Here is a 27,645-nt window from a genome sequence, read left to right as displayed (position 1 = left end):
GGAGTTACATTGTGTTGTTTAAGTGTTCCCTTTTATTTTTTTGAGCAGTGTATATAAAACCATGTATTGCTGATGCTATGTATTGACCAATGAGAGGCTTTGAATCCACCGGTCGGCCGTATTGGCACTCCTCAGAAGACGCAGTCCTCCATAGGAATGAATCGAATTCTATAGTATTTTAATGTTTCAAGGACAAAATAACATGTATTTAAGTATGCATTAAGAGATCTGTAATATAATAAATGTGGCAAAAACGAATTCACAAATATTTTTTTTCAATGTTGAGGGAGTGCCAAAACAAAGCCCGCTTTCAGTCAGCTTGTGTATAAATCAGGGGTGTAACTTTCACAGGGGACATGTCCCCCCCCTCATTCTAAAATTGCATTTTTGCCCCCCCCCCCAGTTTTATAATTGGAATGTGACACAAACTAGGCACCGGTGTGCTTTAGGACCATGCGGACGCCTCTGAGCGGTCGGGTGAAACTGTTTGGAGTGTTTATCTGACAATTTTTTATAATAAAACCAAAGTTGCGCTCCTGCTATAAATCATTGGTTGGTTCTCTCGGTGTAGTTCGTCATCCCAGAGAGTGGCAGCGCATCCTTCCTGTTTTTCCAGACTTTGGCCTGTGGAGTGTTCCTGTGAGGCTGTGTCCCATACACATGCATACTGACGCTGGCCAAGCGTCCACAGGGGTGGTCCCAGGCTCACACTATTTATATAGACCGCAGTTTAGGCCGACGGTTTGATAGGGATTCAGCCTGCTCAGAGAGACCATGCAACCACCCCAACATGAATACATTATGGAGGTCTGTAATTCTTTTGTATAGCGTTTGTCAACTGAATATAGGGTTCTGCTATTGGCCGATAAGCTGCAATGTGGAAGAAAATAAATAATAAGGGACCACAGGAGGCTGCTGAGGGGAGGATGGCTCATAATAATGGCCAGAACGGCGCAAATGGAATGGCATCAAACACCTGGAAACCATGTTTGATGTATTTGATACCAGTCATTACCACAAGCCCGTTCTCCCCAGTTAAGGTGCCACCTACCTCCTGTGGAAGGGACACATCTGGTTGCAGTCTAGAAACACCAGTAAAGCAGCAGAAATATAATAGTGTGAACTATGCCTGACTGCTAAGATAGAGGCCATCCATGAAAATATGTTCCCTTCACCCCCAAGCTGGTTTCTGGGCCAAGAGTAACCTCAAGTCATTATACCCTCAGAATTTCATGCTCTGTGTGCGAAGCAGGAGGTCCGTTTTATAGGGGCTGTTCTGTTCTGGAGGTGTGACTCTCTCAGATAGTGTTTCCAGGGCTGTGCGATTTATTTCTTTTTATTATTATTTCTATATATATTTTTTAATCAAGGGTTTGTTCTTGTCTCCATGTAGACACCATGAGGTTTGAGCAAGATGCGTTGACACAGGTAATTAGAACTGCGATAAGTGATTCACCATCTTTACCCAGGACTTATTGGGCCAAGCAATACAAATTACTTTTATTCACTGGTCAAAGCTCTAAGATTTTCCTTTCTCTTTCTAGGCTTAAGTGGTTTAAAGCTGCTGAAACAGCAAAAACATCAATCAGATTTCAAAGCAGCATAGAGCGTTCAATTATTACAACAGACCAATGACGGTATTGAAGTTAACACCTATTCATCATACAATACACACATTTGAGGAATTATTAAGAGTTCTGGTGCTATAGATTGAAAATGGTGCATGCTAAAGTGCAAAAGGATGCTAATTTATCATTTCCTTACACATTTCCTGGAAGGTTGATAGGAACATAATCGGATGCAGAAAAACAGACCCCTTTAGCACCTCTGCAAATTTGGCAACAGGACTGACCTCCACAGCATACACCCTCTTTGCTCCAGTCTGGATGACAAAGAAATATCAAGTACTATCTGAATACAAGAAGGAGCCAGACCTTTCATCTACATGCAGTAACAGACAATCAGGTTCTGGTTACTCTGACTTCAAGGACAAGGTAAGTCTCGTTTAGCAGAATGGCCTTTTGATATGTGGCTGTCCTCAAATAATCCTGCAGCGTATTCTGTTGTGATAGACAGCTGTAAAACTACATTGTAAAGGAGGAACGAGTTTAGTCACAACCTAGTACACCACCAGTAGGTCTCTCTGAGGGCCTGGTTGATTGGTACAGTAAAGCTACCTGGAAGTAATGCAGGGCAGAGGAGTCCTCTGTTCTCTGGTCAAACACAACCCAGTAGCCAGACAGCAGTCTATCTTCCCTTCTCAGCTGTCTGAACCGTTATCTTCCCTTCTCAGCTGTCTGAACCGTTATCTTCCCTTCTCAGCTGTCTGAACCGTTATCTTCCCTTCTCAGCTGTCTGAACCATTATCTTCCCTTCTCACTGTGTGTTCTGAACGGGCTCAGGCAGCCAACGGTTATGAGGAAAGACTGGGTTCCCACTCGACAACAATCTGTTTCCCTGGTGACTGAATTTGAAAACACAGACCCCATCACCTGTACTGGAGAGAACCCACAACAGACAGTTCATTCAAATACAAGATAAAGTCACTGTTTTCTGTCTCATTCATTGTCCTGAGTAATCTGCTCTGAGTCAGTTTAATTTGCACTGGGCCTTTTGTAAATGTGTCAGTAAAGGAACCATAATTATCAATGTCAGCCTTTATCTGAGGAAGGCCTTCAGTATACTCTGGCAGTGGACTGTGACACAAGGCTACTAATGTTTTAGTAGCACTATCTGATTCTGTGCAGCAGGAGGGAGGCAGAGAGCTATGGAGGCTAGTCCCTCTGTACCATATAGAAAACACCGTCTGGGTCCATACTGTCCAGCAGAACTCCATAGCTAGGGGGGACGAGGGGACACACACAGGTTGCACACAACAGGGAAATAAATATTCCAGACCTGTCAGCACAGCAGGTTCAGCGATCACACCGAGAAGTAAAATTGACATATGGGAAACTCTTGTACACATACATGGACTTTTCATAGACCAGATAGAGGACAATACATTGTTTATGTTTGTCTTTAGGGATAAAAAGGTAATTGTTCATTTTACTCAGAAATAAAGAGCGCATCATGATTTACTTAGGTTCAATATGTCTTATTGATTCTTCTCTTATGGAAAGCTAGTGAAATCATCAAATCAAATTGTATTTGTCACATACACATGTTTAGCAGATGTTATTGTGGGTGTATCAAAATGCTTGTGTTTCTAGCTCCAACAGTGCAGTAATATCTAACAATGCACACAATCTAAAGTAATTTGACATATTAGCTTGTTCTAGTTTCTTTCGTGCATACTTACCATCTTGAACAGTAAGCTCTGTCTCATCTAGGCCTGAGCTCAACTGTAGAGAAAGGCCTTGGTGTTGCCTCTGTTTGGCCACCTGTATCTCTCCCTGTACCTGGTCCTCATTCACAGAGAACAGATTGATGGAGAAACAGGTCATTTCTGAACTCCTCTCCATAGTTCCATCTGTAGCAACTCCTGTAATTAGGTTCTGCAGATGGGTCTGAGTTTGGTGGAGGTGGGAGGGGAATTATTACTGTATAACAACAAACAAAAATTAATACATTTTAGTTTAAATTTAGCTAATATACTGAACAAAGATATTAACACAATGTGGAAAGTGTTGGTCCCATGTTTCATGAGCTAAAATAAAAGTTCCCAGAAATGTTCCATACGCACAAAAAGTTATTTCTCTAAAATGTTGTGCACAAATTTGTTTACATCCCTGATAGTGAGCATTTCTTCTTTACCAAGATAAACCATCCATCTGACAGGTGTGGCATATCAGATGCACTTTGTGCTGGGGACAAAAAAGGCCACTTTAAAATGTGCAACACAATGCACATAATGTCCATTTATCTTCCATAAGCCGCCTCCAACGTCATTTTAGAGAATTTTGCCTCACAACTGCTGACCAAGTGTAACCACAAGCCCAGGACCTCCACATCCGGCTTCTTCACCTGCGGGATCATCTGAGACCAGCCACCTGGACAGTTGATGAAACTGTGGGTTTGTAAAATATCAACATAAAGCTAACATTCCAATAGCTCACTGGCCTGATATTTTTCAATAATCAGTTTCAATAAATTCAATTTTCTAAAGCTCTCCTAAAACTATTTGTTTTCTAAGGTGTTCATTACATGTTTATAAACCTGACTTCTGAAAACCAATTATGTGGACTTGTCAGGGTTTGCAATGTAGGCTTTTTTTGAGCATTTGTTGTGTTTTTAGATAATTGCATGTGAGGGAATTGTTTTCACACAATTCTGAAAAGATTGTTTTGAGTAATTAGAAGAAAATGCATGGCAAATATATTGTCAAACAAACATTAATTACATTTTCAACAATATTATAATAACACCAACATCTATACATGTCCAATTTCATAATGCTGTACAATCTCCCCAAAAAATTCTAAAATTTGATTTCTCACTGGAATATTTTTGAATGAGTTCATCTAAATTTTGACCTGTGACAACAAGCCTTGACCTGTGATGGCAATTCTCTTTATAACTTAGCTTATGATCGTACTTCCACTTCGGTTTGGTTCTGCTCATCATCTATTTCAAGACACTGAAGAAGAATAGCCTGTACACGCTCCATAAATACTGCAAATGTAAAAATGAATAGGATTCAAAACACATTTTAATTTACAATTCATGTCACAAGTAACAATCATATTTGGCTGAAGCAATCATCTGTGAGAAGGTAAGAGCACTAATACCTGAGAAATGTGGAAAGCATCCAGCTTGTTCTTGTGGCAAAGACAGGAAAGTTCCTGAAGATAATGTAGCAGAATATAAAAAAAATTGAAACTTCCACTGCTGAGACAAAAACCAACACAACCAACACTGAACACACAGTACAATCTCAGAGCAAAGAGACTCAACATTAACATCGACTGAAGATGCTGTGCTTCCACGTATTCCAGTCTTCCCTCAGCCCATTGATGGACTTCTACTGGCCTGTGCGCAGTCTCTGGCCAGAGATCCAACTACTTTTCTGCCAGCGTGATCTACTGCAGAGAAACATGCTGGAGATCAAGAGCAGTCTGGAGCTGATGGAGAAACTTCAGCAGCACATCTTTGGAGAGATGGACCATGTCCCAGCCTCTGTGACCATCCATCCAGTCTCCTACACGCTGGAGAAAGAGAGAGAGGGTTTTGCCCTGGCACTGGAGACTAAAGACTTCTCCCCAGAGGAGCTGTCTGTCAAGCAGGTGGGCAGGAAGCTGAGAGTCAGTGGGAAGACAGAGAAGAAGCAGGATGATGGGGAAGGCTCTTACTCTTACAGATGCCAGGAGTTCAGACAGGAATTTGGTCTGCCTGATGGGGTGAATCCTGAGACTGTCACCTGCTCCCTGGATCATGACTGGAAGCTCCACATCGAGGCTCCAAAGAATCCATCATCTGCTGAGGAGGTGGCTGAGAGAGTGGTGCCCATCAACTGTAGCCTGAATGTGAAGTTGCCACAATTCCTCAGCTCACAGGCAGAGGGCACCAACACAAACACTCAGAGGAATCAATATCTCTGCAAAAAGTTGATAGCCTAAAGACTGAACCTATTTTCACTTCAAATCTCATCTTTGAATTTTTGTCATGTTTTTTTTTATAACATTATCTCTGGAATTTTGTGTTCATATGTGTTGTTTTGTTACCCAATAAAATGTAAACTAAATGTATTTTTGTGTACCAATAAAAAGCACAAACAGTACTTATAACAGTTGTTTTGAGCTTATTTCACATACAATATTTCAGTCCAAGTCTTTGGCAAGTCATTGAAAAGGAAACACTGTAACCCTGACAAAGGTCTGTGAAAACCCAAATATGTTGTGTCATAGTCCTGATTTATATTCAGCCCTCTAGCGTCTCCTGCAAAAGGCTCAGTGGATTTAATCTGATGCCATGGTTTAGGAATACAGTAACACATTTTTCTCTTATGACATCTTCCCATATGTTCCTTAAAATGTATTGGCCATGGCAATAGTCTGTGTCCAGATCAAGTGCCCCTTTAAACAGTTAATTAACTTGGAGAAGTTGCTGGAAAAATCCCACAAATAGAATCTTAAAAGTTCTTGTAGAGTCAAATCGAGCATATTATTGCATTACAGATGGCGACTAATTATGCTACTCAATACACACTATGAATAATCTTTTGGTTGTGTGATCTTCTCTCTCAACAACCAAATAGCTATATTTAGAGACAGAGTAAGGAAGCAATGTCGTCAGTGGGGGTGTCAATTTCAGGGTCACATCCGACAAGAGCGTTGAGGGAAGTTAAATACTGACTAAAGCTATATTAATATATTTACTGCAAGTCATATCAGTAAGGGGAACAGATTGCTGAAGTGCACTTGTAATTCATTCTATGTCTGCATCACTCAAGGCAGAACCATATATTATATCTGTTATCTTCATAAGTACAGTGATATCAGGAATACTTTGGATTTGTTGTCAGGGGAAAAGGTTATTCAGGAACAGAAAATGGCAGCATGACAAAGCAGCTGTTGTAGATTCCTTTCTAACTTTGTAGGACGTTATGTGCCCCTGTGACTCCGACCTGCTTCTGTGGTCACTCTGTAAATAGAGCAAAGAGATATACCAGAGGCATTTGGCAGTCAGACTGCAGTATTACCAGGGGCTTGTTTTGGAGCATGACAGAAGTTGCGTAGTCATAACACTCTAACGTAGCAGGCAAATGGAATGCTACTGGAACTTTCCACTGGACAGGATAAAAGCTGTGAGCCTTAGTCTGCTCCGGACATAAGCTCTCAGAAACACACTCAGAGACGAGACCAACAGAGACCAGCAGAAACGACACAGAGTTGATTTGAAGATGCTTTGCCCCAGCATGATGCAGCCTTCCCTCAATCCAATGAGCCCAATGAGCCCCTTCATGGACTTCCACTGGCCCGTTCGCAGTCTCTGGCCAGAGACACGGCCTCTCTTCTTCCAGATGGAGCAGGAAATTATGCGAAATATGCAGGAGATGAGGCACAATATGGAATATATGCAACGACTGCACCAAAAGATTTTTGAAGACATTGAAGGCCCATTATCTTCAACTGAGTTCAAGCCCATCTCTTTCCAGATGGGAAAAGATAACAACCGTTTTGCACTGACACTGGACACTAAAGACTTCTCCCCAGAGGAGCTGTCTGTCAAGCAGGTGGGCAGGAAGCTGAGAGTCAGTGGGAAGACAGAGAAGAAGCAGGATGATGGAAAGGGCTCCTTCTCTTACAGATGCCAGGAGTTTAAACAGGAGTTTGATCTGCCTGAAGGTGTGAATCCTGAGACGGTCACCTGCTCTTTGAACGATGGACAGCTACAGATCCAGGCTCCAAAAGTGGTTGCTGTGACAGAAGGCAATGAGAGAGTGGTTCCTATCACTTGCTTACCTGCCATAACCTCACCCGGCGCCGCAGCTGAGAGCACTGCTGTAGAGGCAGAGCCCAAGAAGGACTGATTATGATGACTCTGTATCATGATATAAATAATACCATTAGCTTTATGGCTGGACAATAATATACAACTCCCATGAATACCAGTTAGTACAGACATCAGTGAATTATCTCGGGTAAATTGCTCTTTTGTCAAATTTGATAAATGCAATGTCAATAATTCTCAATGGCATGGAATGTAAAGCCAATGTTTATGCACATTCAATAAATGTATTTTTATTTTGTACAGTGTTTTGCCTTGTTTTATGTAATTTTGTTATACAAACCAGTATTTAGGTATGTTGCATTTGGGTAATTAATATTTTTCCATTTAAATCATGTCCCTGAGTGGGTATGATGGGTATGCTCTGGCCTGGTAAACTTGCCATTTCAATAGATGCCTTGAAAATCAAATAGTGGATCAAAAGACAGAGTTTGATTTCATGAAGAGTAATGTAGTTAAACAAAATGGTGTTAGAGTAATGTAGTTAAAAGGTTGTTAGGGTAGAAAATGTAACATCCAGTCAAATAAAAAATACCATAATAATATACTGCTCAAAATAATAAAGGGAACACTTAAACAACACATCCTAGATCCGAATGAAATAAATAATCTTATTAAATACTTTTTTCTTTACATAGTTGAATGTGCTGACAACAAAATCACACAAAAATAATCAATGGAAATCCAATTTATCAACCCATGGAGGTCTGGATTTGGAGTCACACTCAAAATTAAAGTGGAAAACCACACTACAGGCTGATCCAACTTTGATGTAATGTCCTTAAAACAAGTCAAAATGAGGCTCAGTAGTGTGTGTGGCCTCCACGTGCCTGTATGACCTCCCTACAACGCCTGGGCATGCTCCTGATGAGGTGGCGGATGGTCTCCTGAGGGATCTCCTCCCAGACCTGGACTAAAGCATCCGCCAAGTCCTGGACAGTCTGTGGTGCAACGTGGCGTTGGTGGATGGAGCGAGACATGATGTCCCAGATGTGCTCAATTGGATTCAGGTCTGGGGAACGGGCGGGCCAGTCCATAGCATCAATGCCTTCCTCTTGCAGGAACTGCTGACACACTCCAGCCACATGAGGTCTAGCATTGTTTTGCATTAGGAGGAACCCAGGGCCAACCGCACCAGAATATGGTCTTACAAGGGGTCTGAGGATCTCATCTCGGTACATAATGGCAGTCAGGCTACCTCTGGCGAGCACATGGAGGGCTGTGCGGCCCCCCAAAGAAATGCCACCCCACACCATGACTGACCCACCGCCAAACCGGTCATGCTGGAGGATGTTGCAGGCAGCAGAACGTTCTCCACGGCGTCTCCAGACTCTGTCACGTGTTCAGTGTGAACCTGCTTTCATCTGTGAAGAGCACAGGGCGCCAGTGGCGAATTTGCCAATCTTGGTGTTCTCTGGCAAATGCCAAACGTCCTGCACGGTGTTGGGCTGTAAGCAGAACCCCCACCTGTGGACGTCGGGCCCTCATACCACCCTCATGGAGTCTGTTTCTGACCGTTTGAGCAGACACATGCACATTTGTGGCCTGCTGGAGGTAATTTTGCAGGGCTCTGGCAGTGCTTCTCCTGCTCCTCCTTGCACAAAGGCGGAGGTAGCGGTCCTGCTGCTGGGTTGTTGCCCTCCTACGGCCTCCTCCACATCTCCTGATGTACTGGCCTGTCTCCTGGTAGCGCCTCCATGCTCTGGACACTACGCTGACAGACACAGCATACCTTCTTGCCACAGCTCGCATTGATGTGCCATCCTGGATGAGCTGCACTACCTGAGCCACTTGTGTGGGTTGTAGACTCCGTCTCATGCTACCACTAGAGTGAAAGCACCGCCAGCATTCAAAAGTGACCAAAACATCAGCCAGGACGCATAGGAACTGAGAAGTGGTCTGTGGTCCCCACCTGCAGAACCACTCCTTTATTGGGGGTGTCTTGCTAATTGCCTATAATTTCCACCTGTTGTCTATTCCATTTGCACAACATCATGTGAAATTTATTGTCAATCAGTGTTGCTTCCTAAGTGGACAGTTTGATTTCACAGAAGTGTGATTGACTTGGAGTGACATTGTGTTGTTTAAGTGTTCCCTTTTTTTGTTGTTGAGCAGTGTATGATCAGTCCTTATGTGAAATAGTGTTCTGTTGTTTCTCCTATGTGTCTGAGGTGCTGCCCTCTGTGTTGCTGCCCTCTGCCTGTGAGCTGAGGAATTGTGGCAACTTCACATTCAGGCTACAGTTGATGGGCACCACTCTCTCAGCCACCTCCTCAGCAGATGATGGATTCTTTGGAGCCTCGATGTGGAGCTTCCAGTCATGATCCAGGGAGCAGGTGACAGTCTCAGGATTCACCCCATCAGGCAGACCAAATTCCTGTCTGAACTCCTGGCATCTGTAAGAGTAAGAGCCTTCCCCATCATCCTGCTTCTTCTCTGTCTTCCCACTGACTCTCAGCTTCCTGCCCACCTGCTTGACAGACAGCTCCTCTAGGGAGAAGTCTTTAGTCTCCAGTGCCAGGGCAAAACCCTCTCTCTCTTTCTCCAGCGTGTAGGAGACTGGTTGGATGACCACAGAGGCTGGGACATAGTCCATCTCTCCAAAGATGTGCTGCTGATGTTTCTCCATCAGTTCCAGACTGCTCTTGATCTCCAGCATGTTTCTCTGCAGTAAATACCGCTGGCAGAGAAGAGGTTGGACCTCTGGCCAAAGACTGCGCACAGGCCAGTAGAAGTCCATCAAAGGGCTGAGGGAAGACTGGAATACTCGGGAGCACAGCATCTTCAGTCAATGTTAATGTTGAGTCCCCTTGCTCTGAGATTGTACCGTGTGTTCAGTGTTGGTTTCTGTCAAAGCAGTGGGAGTTTCACAGCTTTTATATTCTTCCACTTGGAGCTCCAGTGTCTTCAGGAACTTTCCTGTCTTTGCCTCAGTTCTCCACTGGGTGTCACCGTGCATAGGAGTAATTTTCTACATTTGGACATTCAGTAATAGAATAGACAGTGCACATATTTCGTCCTTTATCTGTGATGATTTTGGGTATATTTTCGTCCCTATGTGTTTCCCAGCACTCCAGGTCATTAGTACATCTCCCATAAATGTTCCTTATACACTCCAAGGTTAAAAAGCATAGGCTTACGTTCAAATGGGCAGGACCGGAATGGTTGCAGAACGTCAATTTTCACCATTGTAACTATAGACTATAGTTTTCAAATAGCTTTCATTTTTCATATGTAATTTGCAAGGCTATGAATGGCAAGGCAGAACAACTATATAGGCCAACCTGACTGACAGTGATTTCAGCTGCTCACTGAAAATTACATTTCCTATTCAAGTCATGCAAGAAAGCTTTTTTTCTGAAACGGATATTGCCTGTTAGATATGCTTCATATTCACGTCCATGTCAATATCAGGACAGGCAGCCTGGCAGTGACTCAGGCTACTTGAGATTAAGTGAAAAATGTGATCTGCATAGGGAAATATCATGCTTAGTCATTGTGCAGTATGTGCAAACTGAATTTCACAGACTAGAGGAAAATTGTGTTAAGTTTAATGAATCTTCCTTATCTCAGACGATTTATGCTATTCTGGGGGTTGCGTACGGTGCAAAAATGTAAAGGCTGATTATATAGTATAGCAGCTATATAGTCTCACCCCGGTTCCCTGCCTAGTCTGTTCAAATCGAATTGTATTGGTTAATTGGCTAGTCTATCTTGTTGAAAGAGCAACAATAAACTGTTATAAATAACAAGCTCTTTTATCAGAAATGTGGGATTACAACAGTAAAAAATTATTAAAACAAACTGTTTTGCAAGCCAGTTATAAAAATATTTTTGGGGGCGATTTTCACCACTGACAATCGAAACCGGAAGTTACAGTTTCCACTTCCAGGAAGTTTAGCCAATATATTTATTGTTCCCAGTGGGACTGTTGTAAAAATGGCGGCGCCTCGTCGCTCTTCTCAGCAGCAACAACAGAGCATATCCTCGCCATCTCGCAGTACTTATCTTTCCCTCACTCCTCCGGGATCTCCTACAGTTCCCGGTGGTGGAGTAATTTTGGCTCCAGCGGGTGCTGAACTAGACAGCGCCGGTGATCAGGAGGTAACTCCGGCCTCCCCAGATATCCCCGCCCCGGCCCTGAGCAGTAGCACCAGCTCCTCAAACGTTAGTACCACCGGGGGTGGCATCAGCGCTGGCCCCAGTCCTGACTCGAGTAGTACTAGCCCCGCGGGCGGCGACTGCGGGACAAGCGGGGCTTTCAGAGAGTTGTTTGAAGCCTGTCGCACTGGGGATGTATCGCGGGTGAAGAGGCTGGTGGATACGGTTAACGTGAATGCCAAGGACATGGCTGGGCGAAAATCCACTCCGCTGCACTTCGCTGCAGGTAGCGTTAACGACGGCGTATTAGCGACCCGTATTGTCATGTTATGCTCACTATGACGAGCTGGTTTGTTTTGCTAACTAGCAGCTAGCCAACTACTTCGGTAAATAGCTAACTACCTAACTAACACGTTTTCTTAGGCCAACTTTTTTATAGGTATCTTGCTCACTCAGTTTGTTAGTTGGTTAACAAACGGTTACAAACTTGGATAGTTAGCTAATGTTAGGCTAGCTAGATTGTCGAAAGGACCTAGCCAACAAGCCAAAACAATTTGACTCCCTATTCGGGGAGGGGTGCTATTAGCCAGCAAGTTGTAGTAAGCAAGTTGCAATATAAAAGTACAGGCCCTGCCAAGTTGTCAGGCAGCCAGCGTAATTTGGAATTACTCTAAAAACAATTGTAGATAACTAACTAACAAGTTGGCTTGGTAAGATATGCTTGTATTAAACACGGAATTAGGCAGCCAAACAAAAAATACAGAGGTAGATGTGACGCACACAACCATTATGTCTTCTCATAATAAGCAAAGGAAATATGTCCAACAATGATAGGTTGTGTTACACTGTATTAGTGACATATTAGAGGGAGGATATCCTATGGATGATAAACGCACCTTCAGGGCCGGCTCTAGCCTTTTGGGGACCCTAAGCGAGATTTAGTTGGGGGAGCTCTCACCTATTATAAAAAAAAAAAAAGAATTGCAGTTAAGCCAATTTCCTGCAATTGTTTACATTTTAATGACCTTAGACATTCTCACACAGATATCATATTAAGATGGCAAACACAATCAATGTGGGCCCCCTGGAGGGCAGGGCCACTGGGCATGTGCCCTGCGTTCCCAGTCAGTATTCCGCCATGATAGGGTTACACATTTTGGGAAATATTCAGAGGTGAAAACTTTCTGTGGGAATATATGGGAATTAACAAAAATATATATGCAAATTAATACCATTTAAATGTAGGTGTTTTTTGCATTGGATATATTTACCATATCATATGGAGACAAACATTAACCTTTTACCTTATCATAAGTAGACATTATTGCAAATTATTACATCTTTCCAATAGAAATAAAAACTATTTAGTTATGAATTGAATTTTAATTAAATGAGTTGACTCTTCACATGGAATGATTTCACTTAACAACAAAATAAAGGGAATATTGAATGATCCCCAATGATCCATTGCATCTCCCAAAAACGTTTTCAACATGCATCTGTAAAATGATAGTTGAGAAACTAAAGCTTTGGTTGTCTTCCTCTCAGGCTTCCCTGTCTTCTCCCCGGACCTGCTCTTTCCAACCCTGTTGAGGATGGCTCGTTGTCAGGCTGGCCACCAATTTTTCAACCCTTTTATTGGTCAGCCTGTTGCGTGCTTTGGTGTGTGTGTGTGTTCCCAAACAAGGACCAGCTGCGCTCTGAGGCGGCTGATGTTGGTGGGATTTGGAGGATGATTGAGACAACAGGGGAAAGGGCCTCAGATCCACAAAGTCCCTTCCACCAGGTGGCTGATGAGATATGTTGGCACGACTGCCATATTGCATCTCCATCCCAAAGCCCTTGCTTGGAAGTGCACTTTGCCAGACACGGTAGTGATGACACCATAGGCCTTGTTGATCTCTGCACCAGACAGGATGCTCTTGCTAGCATACTTCCAACATTTACACTGCGGTGTGTATGGGCTTCAGGCAGAAGTCTTCACGCTTTTTGACGTATTTCAGAACTGCAGTTTCCTCTGCTTGGAGCAACAGTGAAGTGGGCAGGGCAGTACGGATTTCTTCTCTTACATCTGAAAGCAGAGTCTGAACATCAGACAGGATGGCATTGTCACCCTCAATCCGTGCAATGGCTACTGCTATAGGTTTCAGGAGTTTCAGGCTGCTTACCACGCTCTCCCAAAATACATCATCCAGGAGGATCCTCTTGATGGGGCTGTCCATATCAGCAGACTGTGATATGGCCATTTCTTTGAGAGACTCTTTCCCTCCAGGAGGCTGTCAAACATGATGACAACACCACCCCAGTGGGTGTTGCTGGGCAGCTTCAATGTGGTGCTCTTATTCTTCTCACTTTGCTTGGTGAGGTAGATTGCTGCTATAACTTGATGACCCTTCACATACCTAACCATTTCCTTGGCTCTCTTGTAGACTGTATCCATTGTTTTCAGTGCCATGATGTCCTTGAGGAGCAGATTCAATGCATGAGCAGCACAGCCAATGGGTGTGATGTGAGGGTAGGACTCCTCCACTTTAGACCAAGCAGCCTTCATGTTCGCAGCATTGTCTGTCACCAGTGCAAATACCTTCTGTGGTCCAAGGTAATTGATGACTGCCTTCAGCTCATCTGCAATGTAGAGACCGATGTCTGTTGTCCCTTGTCTCTGCTCTTGTAGCATACTGGTTGAGGGGTGGAGATGTAATTAATTATTCCTTGCCCACAAACATTTGACCACCCATCAGAGATGATTGCAATACAGTCTGCTTTCTCAATGATTTGCTTGACCTTTACTTGAAATCTGCATCCAGCAAATTAGTAGATAATGCATGTCTGGTTGGAGGGGTGTATGCTGGGCGAAGAACATTCAGAATTCTCTTCCAATACACATTGCCTGTGAGCATCAGAGGTGAACCAGTTGCATACACAGCTCGAGCAAGACATTCATCAGCAATTCTGACTACGTTCCTCCATTGAGTCAACAAACTTCTGATACCAGGAGGACCATGAGCTGTTGCTATCAATAAGGTGTCTGATTAATCATTTTCACCTCGACTAGAAGTAGAGGGACTTTTGTCTGAGGTTGCTTGTTGTAAATGCTGAGGGAACTTTATACACTTTGCCAGATGATTCTGCATCTTTGTTGCATTCTTCACATATGATTTGGCACAGTATTTGCAAATGTACACATATTTTCCTTATACATTAGCTGCAGTGAAATGTCTCCACACATCAGATAGTGCCCGTGGCATTTTCCTGTAAAGATTAGAAAAACAAATTACTTTAATTTCCGGACTATTGAGCGCACCTGAATATAAGCCGCACCCACTGAATTTAAAAAAAAATCTTATTTTGAACATAAATAAGCCGCACATGTCTATAAGCCGCAGGTGCCTACCGGTACATTGAAACAAATTAACTTTACACAGGCTTTAACGAAACATGGCTTGTAACAAAAATAAATAGGCTTTAATGAAACACGGCGTGTGACAAAAATAAATAGGCTTTAACGAAACACGGCTTGTAACAAAAAATAAAAAATTAGCAGTAAACAGTAGCCTACCAAGAAAGTCATTGCTCCAGACCAAGCTCCCGTGCAGCAGCCAGATCAATCGCCTTCAACTTGAAAGCTGCATCATATGCATTTCTCCGTGTCTTTGCCATGATGAGGGTGACAAAATGACTACCGTAATCAGAATGATGGGAAGTTTGAGCACGCTCGATTTAATCTAAACAGTAAACAAAAAAGTTGTTTGACCTTAACCCGTTCGTCAATTTCATTGGTCTAATGAAAGCTTCATGCCGGCAAAAAACTGAGCACGTCACAGAATGTGTTTTTTTTTAAATGTATTTTTTATTTGAAAGCGGGAAAAATCCATATCTAAGCCACGTCATTGTTTAAGCCGCGAGGTTCAAAGCCTGGGAAAAAAGTAGCGGCATATAGTCCGGAAATTACGGTAGTAAAAAAAACAAATACAATTCCATGTACAGATAAATAGTTAAGCAGTTAGATTAAACAACTCCTTTGTAAAATACATGTTTTGAATTTAAACATGTATGGAAACAGGTGAATTAACACTCCTCAGTTAGCAGGCTCAAGCAAGCTAAAACCCACATGGTAGCAAAAACTTGCAGAAATTGTTAAGTTAGAAATGATTTAAACTCACTTTGCTGTAGGCTACTATTTACTTGTTAACAATAAATAATGTATGTCAAATAAAATATATTAACCCCACCCAGTGCTGTAATCAAAATTTACCGGAAATCGTGTAGTCCTTGGCTCAGACAATGTGGTAGTGTGGGCTCAATAGCATCTCATTAGTGCCCAAGATCTTGATTATCAGCTGTACATGTGATGGAAGAATGCACTGTGCATGCAGAGGGTTGCAATTCCATTGAATTGGGGATAGTTTAACCAAAATTACGCCCCAAGACCTAGAATTGCCTTGTGTATCCCACAAAAAAGGTTCACTGTTGTCAGCCAACTTTTTTTGAAGAATTTAAGCAAAATTCCCCAAATTCCAGGGCTTAACTTCCCTTAGAAAATTTCTGGAAATGTATCTGAAAGTTTCCGACCCTTTGTAACCCTAGCCATGATTATTACAAGTTTGATGGCTAGACTACCAATCAAATCTAAAAATGTTTAGATGACATGGCTAATTGAGTGACTGCTTGACATAACAAGAGAAACTGCTCATGGACAACCAAATTTAGAAATGCACTGGTGTATTCTCCTAGTGTTAATCACAATAGTAAGTTGAGACCACGACTTAGTTCCTAAAATATATATATACACACACACAGTTCCTTTGAAAAGTATTCAGACCCCTTGACTTTTTCCACATCTTATTCTAAAAATGATCAATCTACACACTATACCCCATAATGACAAAGCAAAAACAGGTTTTTAGACATTTTTGCTAATGTATAAATAAAAAACGGAGATATTACATTTACATAAGTATGCAGACCCTTTACGCAGTGCTATGTTGAAGCACCTTGGGCAGAAATTACAGCATCGCGTCTTCTTGGATATGACGCTACAAGCTTGGCACACCTGTTTTTGGGGAGTTTCTTCCATTCCTCTCTGCAGATCCTCTCAAGCTCTGTCAGGTTGGATGGGGAGCGTCGCTGCACAGCTATTTTCAGGTAGCAGTTCGATCGTGGTTCAAGTCCGGGCTCTGGCTGGGCCACTCAAGGACATTCAGAGACTTGTCCCGATGCCACTCCTGCATTGTCTTGGCTTTGTGCTTAGGGTCGTTGTCCTGTTGGAAGGTGAACCTTTGCCCCAGTGTGTGTTCCTGAGTGCTCTGGAGCAGGTTTTCATCAAGGATCTCTCTGTACTTTGCTCTGTTCATCTCTGCCTCGATCCCGACTAGTCTCACAGTCCCTGCCGCTGAAAGAAATCCCCTCAGCATGATGCTGCCACCACCATGCTTCACCGTAGGGATGGTGCCATGTTTCCTCATGACGTGACGCTTGATATTCAGCCCAAAGTTCCATTTTGTTATCATCAGACCAGAGAATTTTGTTTCTCATGGTCTTTAGGTGCCTCTTGGAAATCTCCAAGCAGGCTGTCATGTGCCTTTTACTGAGGAGTGGCTTCTGTCTGGCCACTCTACCATAAAGGTCAGATTGGTGGAGGGCTGCAGACCACACAGAGGAGCTCTGTCAGAGTGACCATCGGGTTCTTGGTCACCTCCCTGACCAAGGCCCTTCTCCCCACATTTTCTCAGTTTGGCTGGGTTGCCAGCTCTAGGAAGAGTTTTGGTGGTTCCAAACTAATTCCATTTAAGAATGGAGGCCACTGTGTTCTTGGGGACCTTCAATGCAGCAGACTTTTTTTGGTACGCTTCCCCAGATCTGTGCCTCGACACAATCCTGTCTCGGAGCTCTACAGACAATTCCTTCGACCTTATGGCTTGGTTTTTGCTCTGGCAAGCACTGTCAACTGTGGGACCTTATATAGACAGGTGTGTGCCTTTCCAAATCATGTCCAGTCAATTGAATTTACCACAGGTCTGAACTCTAATCAAGTTGTAGAAACATCTCAAAGATGATCAATGGATACAGGATGAACCTGAGCTCAATTTCAAGTCTCATAGCAAAGGGTCTGAATACAAAAGTTTGGACACACCTACTCATTCCAGGTTTTTTCTTTATTTTTTACTGCTTTCTATGTTGTAGAATTATAGCGAAGACATCAAAACTATGAAATAAAACACATGGAGTCATGTAGTACTACATGTCTTCACTATTTTTCTACAATGTAGATAGAAAAAAGTTTTTTTTGTTGAAAAAAATAAAAACCCTTGAATGAGTAGGTGTTTCCAAACTTTTGACTGGTACTGTATATGTATAAAATTATTCTGATGTTTTGGTCAGGGGGCCACCTAAGTGACCATTTATGCATGGAACTGGCCCAGCACACCTGATAATCTTTCCACCGTTTCCTTTACTTTGTAGGATTTGGGAGGAAGGATGTTGTAGAGCACCTCCTTGAGACAGGTGCCAATGTTCATGCCCGTGATGATGGAGGTTTGATCCCTCTGCATAATGCCTGCTCCTTTGGCCACGCTGAGGTGGTCAGCCTGCTCCTCTGTCAGGGTGCTGACCCAAACGCCCGGGACAGCTGGAACTACACACCGCTCCACGAGGCTGCCATCAAGGGCAAATTAGACGTGTGCATCGGTAAGAACCGTTTATAAGCCAACATGCAACTTAAATGCTTGCTTTGCATCTTGTGCTGACTTTACTAACTTTTTTCAGTTTTATGTAAGATAATATAGGCCTAGCATGTCTTTGAATGCAAATATAAGGTTACTGTGTCATGGATGGCTCAATTACTAGCCTAATGCTTTAGAAGTCGATATGAGATAATGAGAATGCTATGGTCTGCTCTGCTCTGCTGCTTAGTATTGCATCAAGACTTTCAACAAGGTTGTTTTGCACTGAGACCAAAATGTCACCACCTAGTGATTTCATCAATGAGTCACAACCCCAAATGACATAATAGTATTTTCTGACCAGGTCATAACGGTCTGGTCCTGACAGTCTCCCTGTCTGCAGGGACAGAAACCATTTGAACATCAGGCCAGAACTGTTTCTCTGGGCAGAAACTAAAGCCTCTTTGTAACTTACTTAGGCGTATGTAATGACAAGATACTTTATCTCCCATTGCTGTAATGAAATATTCCTAGCATTTTAGCATCCATTTCTTTTAATTGTGTTCTACTGTATTTGTTGGCTCTTGTGTTTGCAGCTGGTTTGTAATTGCTGTCTTTCTACTGTGAAATGAGCAGTGTGGCACAGGGAAGCATACATTATTCTCTCTGGTGGATAGTGATGGGGGAAATAGATAGTTGCATATCGAAAAGTTAATTTTTGTTCTATATTATATCGATATTTGACTCCAAGTATCTATTTGTAAAAAATGTAACAGTACTGTCGGCTGTAACTCCGCCATAACTCAGGAATTTTTCATCCTATAGCTTGTTCTCTATCTTTTTAAATGGAGAGCCAACATGTTTTCAGCACTTTTATTTCCCTAACTGATCAAAACTTGTCTCTTGTCTCTCTGCAGCAGACATATAGTGAGTAATTTGTTTGGAACATCAAATCGCAATAAAGTCGCCGTATCAAACTGCAATACATATAGCAGGGATCATCAACTAGATTCAGCCGCGGGCCATTTTTTTGTTCTTGAGCGGATGATCAGGGGGCCGGAACATAATTACGAATAATTTTTGTAGATTACAAATGTAATGCAAGAAGCCAAAGCAGATATAATATTTGACTGAAACATCATTTCAAACCTTGCTTACATTTGTATACTATCACATATCTCTCTAATGCGTGGCAGTACTTTGGAACTTATTTCCAAAATTTTAAATCACTTAGAGCTGATTGGCTGGTGTCTTTACAGTCTTATGTCCAACAATATTCATTTATTATTATTATTATTATTATTATTATTATCTTTTTGAGCAGAAAACATGGGGGGGCCAAGTAAAATCTGCCAGTTGGAGATCCCTGACATATTGAGAATCGCACTACATATTGTATAAGCACCTAAGTATCATGATAATATCGTATTGTGGGGTCCCTGACAATTCCTAGACCCACTGGTGGGTAATGAGCTGTATTATGTTGATGTGCAATACTCCGATCCAGACTTACTCTGATGGCTCTGCTGTCTTCCCAGACAATTATTATTGAGGAGAATATTTGAAAACACTAGGGATGTGCATCTTACCAAAACAGTGTTAAACAAATCAAAATATATTCAAGACAATTCAATACGTATCTAGATACATGGGCTATGATACAGGAACGATATGTTTAGTTTGAAACTATTTGGTGTGGTTTGATTTGAGAACAAATCGATGCAATTTGGTTCGATTCGATGCCCTTACATTAGTTGCATAAACACATTCATTTTCCGTTTCCAAATAAAAAATTGATGCTGATAGATTTCATGAACTGGGCCTCTATGAGCTGGAACAGACTGTGTGTGAGTAAATTATGTATGTCTATGTTGTATGTACTATCGTATGGTAAATGCCTAGTCTCCCTTATGGCTCAGCTCAGGTGCCTAACCTGAGCTGAGCCATAAGGGAGACTAGGCATTTACCATCCCATTACCACTATCAGATTTGGAGGGGGGCAATGTAGCCTATGTTTTTTGTCCCCACACTTTGGTTCTGAAATCACCATCACCCACTAATTAACTTGTCATTTTTGCAGATTAAGTGTTTGAGCTAGTAATGTATACATATTTATCATTTACAAATGAGCTATGACATGGCCAATGAATATATAGCACAACTTTGGATTTCACCCCCATCTCAAAATCGAATTGTTTTCACCTTTTGGAAGGTTTTTTGGAGTGAGCTTCTTTTTTCCTCCAGCTTTGGCCATGCAGTGCGCCTCTCAAAAGTGAATTGCTGTCCTTATGAAATGAGGAACTTTATCTTGTGTATGTAAAAATGTTGCTGATGGTGAACCTGAACAATCAAAATGATATCTATTGTAAGCCCTGTTCAGATGAGTTGTCTCTGGTAGCAAGCTTACTTTTATCCCAGTAAAACACCATTTTAAACAGCACATAGATAACAACAATAATAACCTAGCCAAATTACACTACATTCGGAAAGTATTCAGGCATCTTCCCTTTTCCACATTTTGTTATGTAACAGCCGTATTCTAAAATGTATGAATTTATTTTTTCTCATCAATCTACACAACCATCTCTGCAGCACTCCACCTATCTGACCTTTATGGTAGAGTGGCCAGACAGAAGCCACTCCTCAGTAAAAGGTACATGACAGCCTGCTTGGAGTTTGCCAAAAGGCACCTAAAGGACTCTGACATTGAGAAACAAGATTCTCTGGTCTGATGAAACCGAAGATTGAACTCTTTGGCTTAAATGCCAAGCGTCACGTCTGGAAGAAACCTGGTACCATCCCTACGGTGAAGCATGGTTGTGGCAGCATGCAGTGGGGATGTTTTTCAGCGGCAGGGACTGGGAGACCAGTCAGGATCGAAGGAAAGATGAACACAGAAAGATCCTTGATGAAAACCTGCTCCAGAGTGCTCAGGACCACAGACTGGGGCAAAGGTTCACTTTCCAACAGGACCATGACCCAAAGCACACAGCGAAGACAGTGCAGGAGTGGCTTCGGGACAAGTCTCTGAATGTCCTTGAGTGGCCCAGCCAGAGCCCGGACTTCAACCAGATCGAACATCTCTGGAGAGACCTGAAAAAATTACATAACACACATGGAATCATGTAGTAACCAAAACGGTGTTAAACAAATCAAAATATATTTCAGATTCTTCAAAGTAGCCACCCTTTGCCTTGATGACAGCTTTGCACACTCTTGGCCTTCTCTCAACCAGCTTCATTAGCTAGTCACCTGTAATGCTTTTCGAACAGTCTTGAAGGAGTTCCCACATATGCTGAACACTTGTTGGCTGCTTTTCCTTCACTCTGTGGTCCAACTCATCCCAAACCATCTCAATTGGGTTGAGGTTCGGGTGATTGTGTTGGGTCATTGTCCTGTTGAAAAACAAATGATAGTCCCACTAAGCACAAACCAGATGGGATGGTGTATTGCTGCAGAGTGCTGTGGTAGCCATGCTGGTTAAGTGTCCCTTGAATTCTAAATACATCACTGACAGTGTCACCAGCAAAGCACCATCACACCACCACCTCCACGCTTCACGGTGGGAACCACACATGCGGAGATCATCCGTTCACCTACTCTGCGACTCATTAAGACACGGCGGTTACAACGAAAAATCTCAAATTTGGATTCATCAGACCAAAGGACAGGTTTCCACCGGTCTAATGTTCATTGCTTGTGTTTCTTGGCCCAAGCATGTCTCTTCTTCTTATTGGTGTCCTTTAGTAGTGGTTTCTTTGCAGCAATTAGACCATGATGGCCTGACTCACGCAGTCTCCTCTGAACAGTTGACATGTCTGTTACTTGAACTCTTTGAAGCATTTATTTGGGCTGCAATCTGAGGTGCAGTTAATTGTCGATTTCTGAGGCTGGTAACTCTAATGAACTTATGCATCAGAGGTAACTCTGGGTCTTCCTTTCCTGTGGCGGTCCTCAAGAGAGCCAGTTTCATCATAGCGCTTGATGGTTTTTGCGACTGCACTTGAAGAAACTTTCAAATATCTTGACATGTTCCACCAGATTGACTGACCTCAATGTCTCTTAGCTTTTTTGCGCTGTTTTGCAGGCACACCTGTTAATTGAAATGCATTCCAGGTGACTACCTCATGAAGCTGGTTGAGACGATGCCAAGAATGGGCAAAGCTGTTATCAAGGAAAAGGGTGGCTATTTGAAGAATCTGAAATATATTTAAGATTTTTTTTTAACACTTTTTTTTGGTTACTACATGATTCCATATGTGTTATTTCATAATTGTGATGTCGTCACTATTTTACAATGTAGAAAATGGTACAAATAAAGAAAAACCCTTGAATGAGAAGGTGTCTGAAAGTTTGACTGGTACTCCCCGCCCCCATCCAACCCAATCAAAACCACAACCCACCCGATGCGCCAACAACGTTCAGAAAGAACAAAAGAGGAAAAAAGACAAGAACAAAGGAAAACAACAATGCAAATCCAGATGGGGTGTGAGCTGCTGTTCGCCAAGGCTTGGCATGTAATGAATCACTCATGCTCTTCCCCATTCTTTTGCATGTCTCTGATGTGGTTTATATAGTTGTGTGTTATGTTTCCTTCAGATCTCAAACATAAATATGGTCCATATCCATCAAGCGACTACCCTAATATCAGCAGTGCTAGTGAATTAATGTAAAAGCATTCCCTCTGCTCATCTCACTCCAGCTTGTAATTACCAAACACATTTCTCACTCTGAGAGACCAGTAACAGTAAACAGGCTTCCATTCACTGGCTAACAGTGTTGCCTCCTTTTGAACTGTAGGTGTTTTAGTACAGGCTCCTTTGTTAGTCCTCCTGCTCCATCGGTTGTCAGCTGGCTGCAGTCATTAGACGCCCTCCATCCTCTGCATGTTGTCAGCTAGCTCTGTCTGTCCAATGTGGCTGGTGTTTGTACAGTGCCTTCGGAAAGTATTCAGACCCCTTGACCTTTTCCACATTTTGTTACGTTACAGCCTTATTCTAAAATTGATAAAATATTTTTTCCCCCTCGTCAATCTACGCACAATACCACATAATGACAAAGCAAAATGCTTTTTAAAATTTTTGCAAATGTATTAAAAATAAACTGAAATGTTACATTAACTTAACTATTCAGACCCTTTACTCAGTACTTTGTGAAGCACCTTTGGCAGCGATTACAGCCATGATTATTCTTGGGTATGACACTATAAGCTTGGCACACTTGTATTTGGGGAGTTTCTCCCATTTCTCTCTGCAGATCCTCTCAAGCTCTGTCAGGTTAGATGGGGAGCATTGCTGCACAGCTATTTTCCAGTCTCCAGAGATGTTAGATCGGGTTCAAGTCTGAGCTCTGGCTGGGCCACTCTCCTGCATTGTCTTGGCTGTGTGCTTAGGGTCGTTGTCCTGTTGGAAGGTAAACCTTCGTCCTAGTCTGAGGTTCTCAACGCTCTGGAGCATGTTATCAAGGATCTTTTTGTACTTTGCTCCGTTTATCTTTGCCTCAATCCTGACTAGTCTACCAGTCCCTGCTGCTGAAAAACATCCCCACAGCACGATGCTGCCACCACCATGCTTCACTGTAGGATGGTGCCAGGTTTCCTCCAGACATGACGCTTGGAATTAAGGCCAAAGAGTTCAGTCTTGGTTTCATCAGACCAGAGAATCTTGTTTCTCATCATGGTCTGACAATCTTTAGGTGCCTTTTGGCAAACTCCAAGCGGGCTGTCGTGACTTTTACTGAGGAGTGGCTTCCGTCTGGCTACTCTACCATAAAGTACAGATAGGTAGAGTGCTGCAGAGATGGTTGTCCTTCTGGAAGGTTCCACCATCTCCACAGAGGAACTCTGGATCTCTGTCAGTGACCATCGGGTTCTTGGTCACCTCCCTGACCAAGGCCCTTCTCCCCTGATTGCTCAATTTGGCCGGGAGACCAGCTCTAGGAGTCTTGGTGGTTCCAAACTTCTTCCATTTTTAAGAATGATGAAGGCAACTGTGTTCGTGGGAACCTTCAATGTTGCAGACATTTTTTGGTACCCTTCCCCAGATCTGTGCCTCGACACAATCCTGTCTCGGAGCTCTACGGACAATTCCTTCGACCTCATGGCTTGGTTTTTGCTCTGACATGCACTGTCAACTGTGGGACCTTATATAGACAGGTGTGTGCCTTTCCAAATCATGTCCAATCAATTGAACTTACCACAGGTAGACTCCAAGTTGTAGAAACATCTCGAAGATTAGCAATGGATACAGGATGCCTTTGAGCTAAATTTTGAATCTCATAGCAAAGGGTCTGAATACTTATGTAAATAAGTTATTTCTGTTTTTATTTTCAATAAATGTGCAAACATTTCTAAAAAAAACTGTTTTCGCTTTGTCATTATGGGGTATTGTGTGTAGATTGCTAAGAAATTGTTTAATGAATTTGAGAATAAGGCTGTATTGTAACAATGTGTAAAAAGTCGAGGGGTCTGAATACTTACCGAAGGCACTTTCCGAAGGCACTGTTAAGCACTCCTCCCCTCTAATTGTTCTCCACGATGATATCAGGGATGGGACTGTTGATCTGTCTCGGTTCCTATATTCATTAGTCACATGCGATGTCGCCGACAACACTGGGCCGATTTGAACAAAACTAGGGTGAATGATCCGTCTTGCCATAGAGATCCGGCATTTACAAAATGACACTGATTGGCCCAAGGCGGGAGCTATAGTAATTAACTGAAATGTGTTAGTCACATGCGACATCTCAATTGTCCCAAGGGGGGGTGGGGGATGATGTTTTTAAAATGTATTTGGAATTTTTTCAACCTTTTATTTAACTAGGCAACTGTTGCTGTGTTTGTTACTGTTGTAAGTGTTACTGATGGTGTTAGCCAGCTGCACTCGCAACGCCATAGAACAAGGAGAGAAAGGAGGGCCAGGCTTGTGTGTGTGTGTGTGTGTGTGTGTGTGTGTGTGTTGGGAGGGTGGAGGTCGCTTAGTAGTTTGTTGGTTTACAGTATGAGGGGGAAGGGGGTGTTGCTGTTATACAGAGTGCTGCACAGGAGCAGCTGAGCCCCCTCCCGCTCGCTCACGCTTTCTTTCTCTCTCAATTTCAAATAAATTCTCTCGCTCTCTGTCAATTTCAATTCTCTTGTTTGCTCGCTCTCCTCTCTCCCCTCTCTCTGACATGTGACAGATAGGCAGTGAGCATGCAGGTCAGGGAGGCTGTCAGAGGAGTGCCTGTGAATCTTTAGTACCCCATCGGCATAATTTCCCCTTTGACACAACCCCTATCCATACTGCCCCAACCCCCTCCCTCTCTCAACTGCCCTCTCCACCAGCACGCCCCCCCCTCCCCAATCCTCCCTGTTTCTAGCTCCTAGCCAACATTGCAGTATATATTTTTGGGGGTGTTAATGTTTAAAAAAAATATTTGTATTAACTATAGCCGAAAATAACTTTTGGACATTAGATAGGTGGTCCCTCAACAGAGGGACCACCTCGACTTCCCTGACCTGGATCCTTTGAACTTCCTGAGGCAGCTCTATTCATCCCTGGGGCTGAATAGAGCTGTCCAGAGAATACTTTATTGTCCAGAGTTCCCTGTACAATAAAGTAGACAACCTCATGGCGAGGATCTCCTTCCAGACATACATCAAGGACTATAAAATACCATTTCTTTTTTTACTGAATCCTGTCTCTCTCTGCATATATTGGCCACATCCATTTAGCCAGCGGGTTTCTCTGTCCATAGTGTAAAGAGGAGGGAAAAAGAAAGGCGGTGAGGTTTGTTTCATGATTAACAACTGTGTGAATGTGGTAACATACAGCAACTTAAGTCCTTTTGTTTTCCCGATCTGGAATACCTCACCATCAAATGCCAACCGCATTACCTCCCAGGATGATAATTTTCTTAGCTGCCGTGTATATTACCCCCCAAGCCAGCACCGCTCTCAAGGAACTACACTGGACTTGTGCAAACAGAAAACCGCATGTCCTGAGACCACATTTTAGTGTAGCTGGGGACTTTAATAAAGAAAACGCTACCGACATTCTATCAACACATCTCCTGTGCTACACATGCATCACGTACACTGGATCATTGCTACTCTCCCTTCTGGGACGGCTACAAGGCCCTTACCTCCCTTTTTGCAAATCGGATCACGCCTCCATTCTGCTCCTCCCCACCTATAGGCCGAAACTTAAACTAGAGCACCCGTGGTAAGGACTGTTCAGTGTTGGTCTGACCAGTTGGAATATGTTCTTCAAGATTGTTTTGATCACGCTGACTGGAAATGTTCAGGGTCGCCTCTGAGAATAGACATATGCACTGACATATGTCAAGATTGTTGTTCTCACTGTGACAATTTAGAATGTATCCAAACCAAAAACCGAGGAAAACTGAAAGCGCTAACCACCATATTTAACCATGGCAAGTTGACTGGAAATATGGAGAAACAGACCAGCTATGACCTCCGTAAGGCAATCCGAGGCAAAACGACACTAGAGGGACAAAGTGGAGTCGCAATTCAATGGCTCAGACATGAGACGTATGTGTCAGAGACTACAGACTATCACGGGTTATAAAGAGAAAGCCAGCCACGTCGTGGACACCTATGTCTTGCTCCCGGATTAGCTAAACACCTTCGCCCGTTTTCAGGAAAACTTGATCGAGCCACCGACACTGGCTCATGAGGACTGTGTATTCTCAGTGGCCGCATGTTTACCGTCGCAAGGCTGCCAGCCCAGATGGCATCACAAGCTGCATTTTCAGAGCATGTGCAGACTGTAGTGATCTATCCCAGTCTGTGGTCCCCACTTGCTTCAAGATGTCCGCCATTGTTCCTGAATCCAAAAAAGCGAAGGTAACTGAATTAAATGACTATTGCCCCGTAACACTTATTTACTTCTACCATCATGAAGTGCTTTGAGAGGCTAGTTAAGGACCACATAACCTTAACCGGCAACCTTGACCCACTACAATTCTGATAAAAACTTAACAGACCCACGGACGACTTAATCGCTGTTGCGTTGCACACGGCCCTATCCCACCTGGACAAGAGATACATATGTAAGAATGCTGTTCATCGACTACAGCTCAGCCTTCAACTAGAGGTCGGCCGATTAATCAGAATGGCCGATTAATTAGGGCCGATTTCAAGTTTTCATAACAATCGGTAATCGGTATTTTTGGACACCGATTTGCCGATTTTGTATTTTTTTGTTGTATTTTTACTATTTATTAAAAAAACTTTTTTGTTAATTTATATTTAAAAAAATATATACTTATTTTTATTTAAAAAAATATATATTTTTACACCTTTTATTTAACTAGGCAAGTCAGATTAAGAACACATTCTTATTTTCAATGACGGCCTAGGAACGGGGTTAACTGCCTTGTTAAGGGGGGATTCGTTTTTGCAACCTTCTGGTTACTAGTCCAACGCTCTAAC

The 27,645-nt window shown here is 42.7% G+C and overlaps 4 protein-coding genes and 1 pseudogene across 5 annotated transcripts in view; 3 read left to right on the top strand and 2 right to left on the bottom strand.

Moving 5' to 3' along the window:
- Positions 1-1,047: 1,047 nt before the first annotated feature.
- On the bottom strand, positions 1,048-3,446 carry LOC123726173 (histone-arginine methyltransferase CARM1-like; annotated as a pseudogene).
- A 1,467-nt stretch (positions 3,447-4,913) lies between these two features.
- Positions 4,914-5,582, top strand: LOC106568254 (heat shock protein 30-like). The gene has a single exon (XM_014138424.1). The coding sequence runs from the start codon at positions 4,914-4,916 to the stop codon at positions 5,556-5,558; it is 645 nt and encodes a 214-aa protein (XP_013993899.1). The 3' UTR covers positions 5,559-5,582.
- A 1,057-nt stretch (positions 5,583-6,639) lies between these two features.
- On the top strand, positions 6,640-7,690 carry LOC106568146 (heat shock protein beta-11). Its single transcript, XM_014138221.2, has one exon. The coding sequence runs from the start codon at positions 6,842-6,844 to the stop codon at positions 7,469-7,471; it is 630 nt and encodes a 209-aa protein (XP_013993696.1). The 5' UTR covers positions 6,640-6,841; the 3' UTR covers positions 7,472-7,690.
- Positions 7,691-9,490: 1,800 nt separating this feature from the next.
- LOC106568145 (heat shock protein 30-like) lies at positions 9,491-11,371 on the bottom strand. The gene has a single exon (XM_014138220.2). It carries the CDS (start codon positions 10,229-10,231, stop codon positions 9,608-9,610), a length of 624 nt encoding a protein of 207 aa, XP_013993695.1. The 5' UTR covers positions 10,232-11,371; the 3' UTR covers positions 9,491-9,607.
- A 17-nt stretch (positions 11,372-11,388) lies between these two features.
- Positions 11,389-27,645, top strand: part of LOC106568241 (poly [ADP-ribose] polymerase tankyrase-1) — a 153,513-nt gene continuing 137,256 nt past the window's right edge. For both annotated transcript variants that reach the window (XM_045692441.1, XM_045692440.1), the window contains exons 1-2: positions 11,389-11,836; positions 18,013-18,237. In XM_045692441.1, coding sequence (XP_045548397.1) covers positions 11,389-11,836; positions 18,013-18,237 — 673 coding nt within the window. The remainder of the gene's footprint in view (positions 11,837-18,012; positions 18,238-27,645) is intronic.

This window comes from Salmo salar, chromosome ssa13, assembly GCF_905237065.1.
Source record: "Salmo salar chromosome ssa13, Ssal_v3.1, whole genome shotgun sequence".
Lineage (NCBI taxonomy): Eukaryota > Metazoa > Chordata > Actinopteri > Salmoniformes > Salmonidae > Salmo > Salmo salar.
The sequence above is the reverse complement of the archived record's forward strand: the minus strand, read 5'-3'. Positions and strand labels throughout refer to the sequence as shown.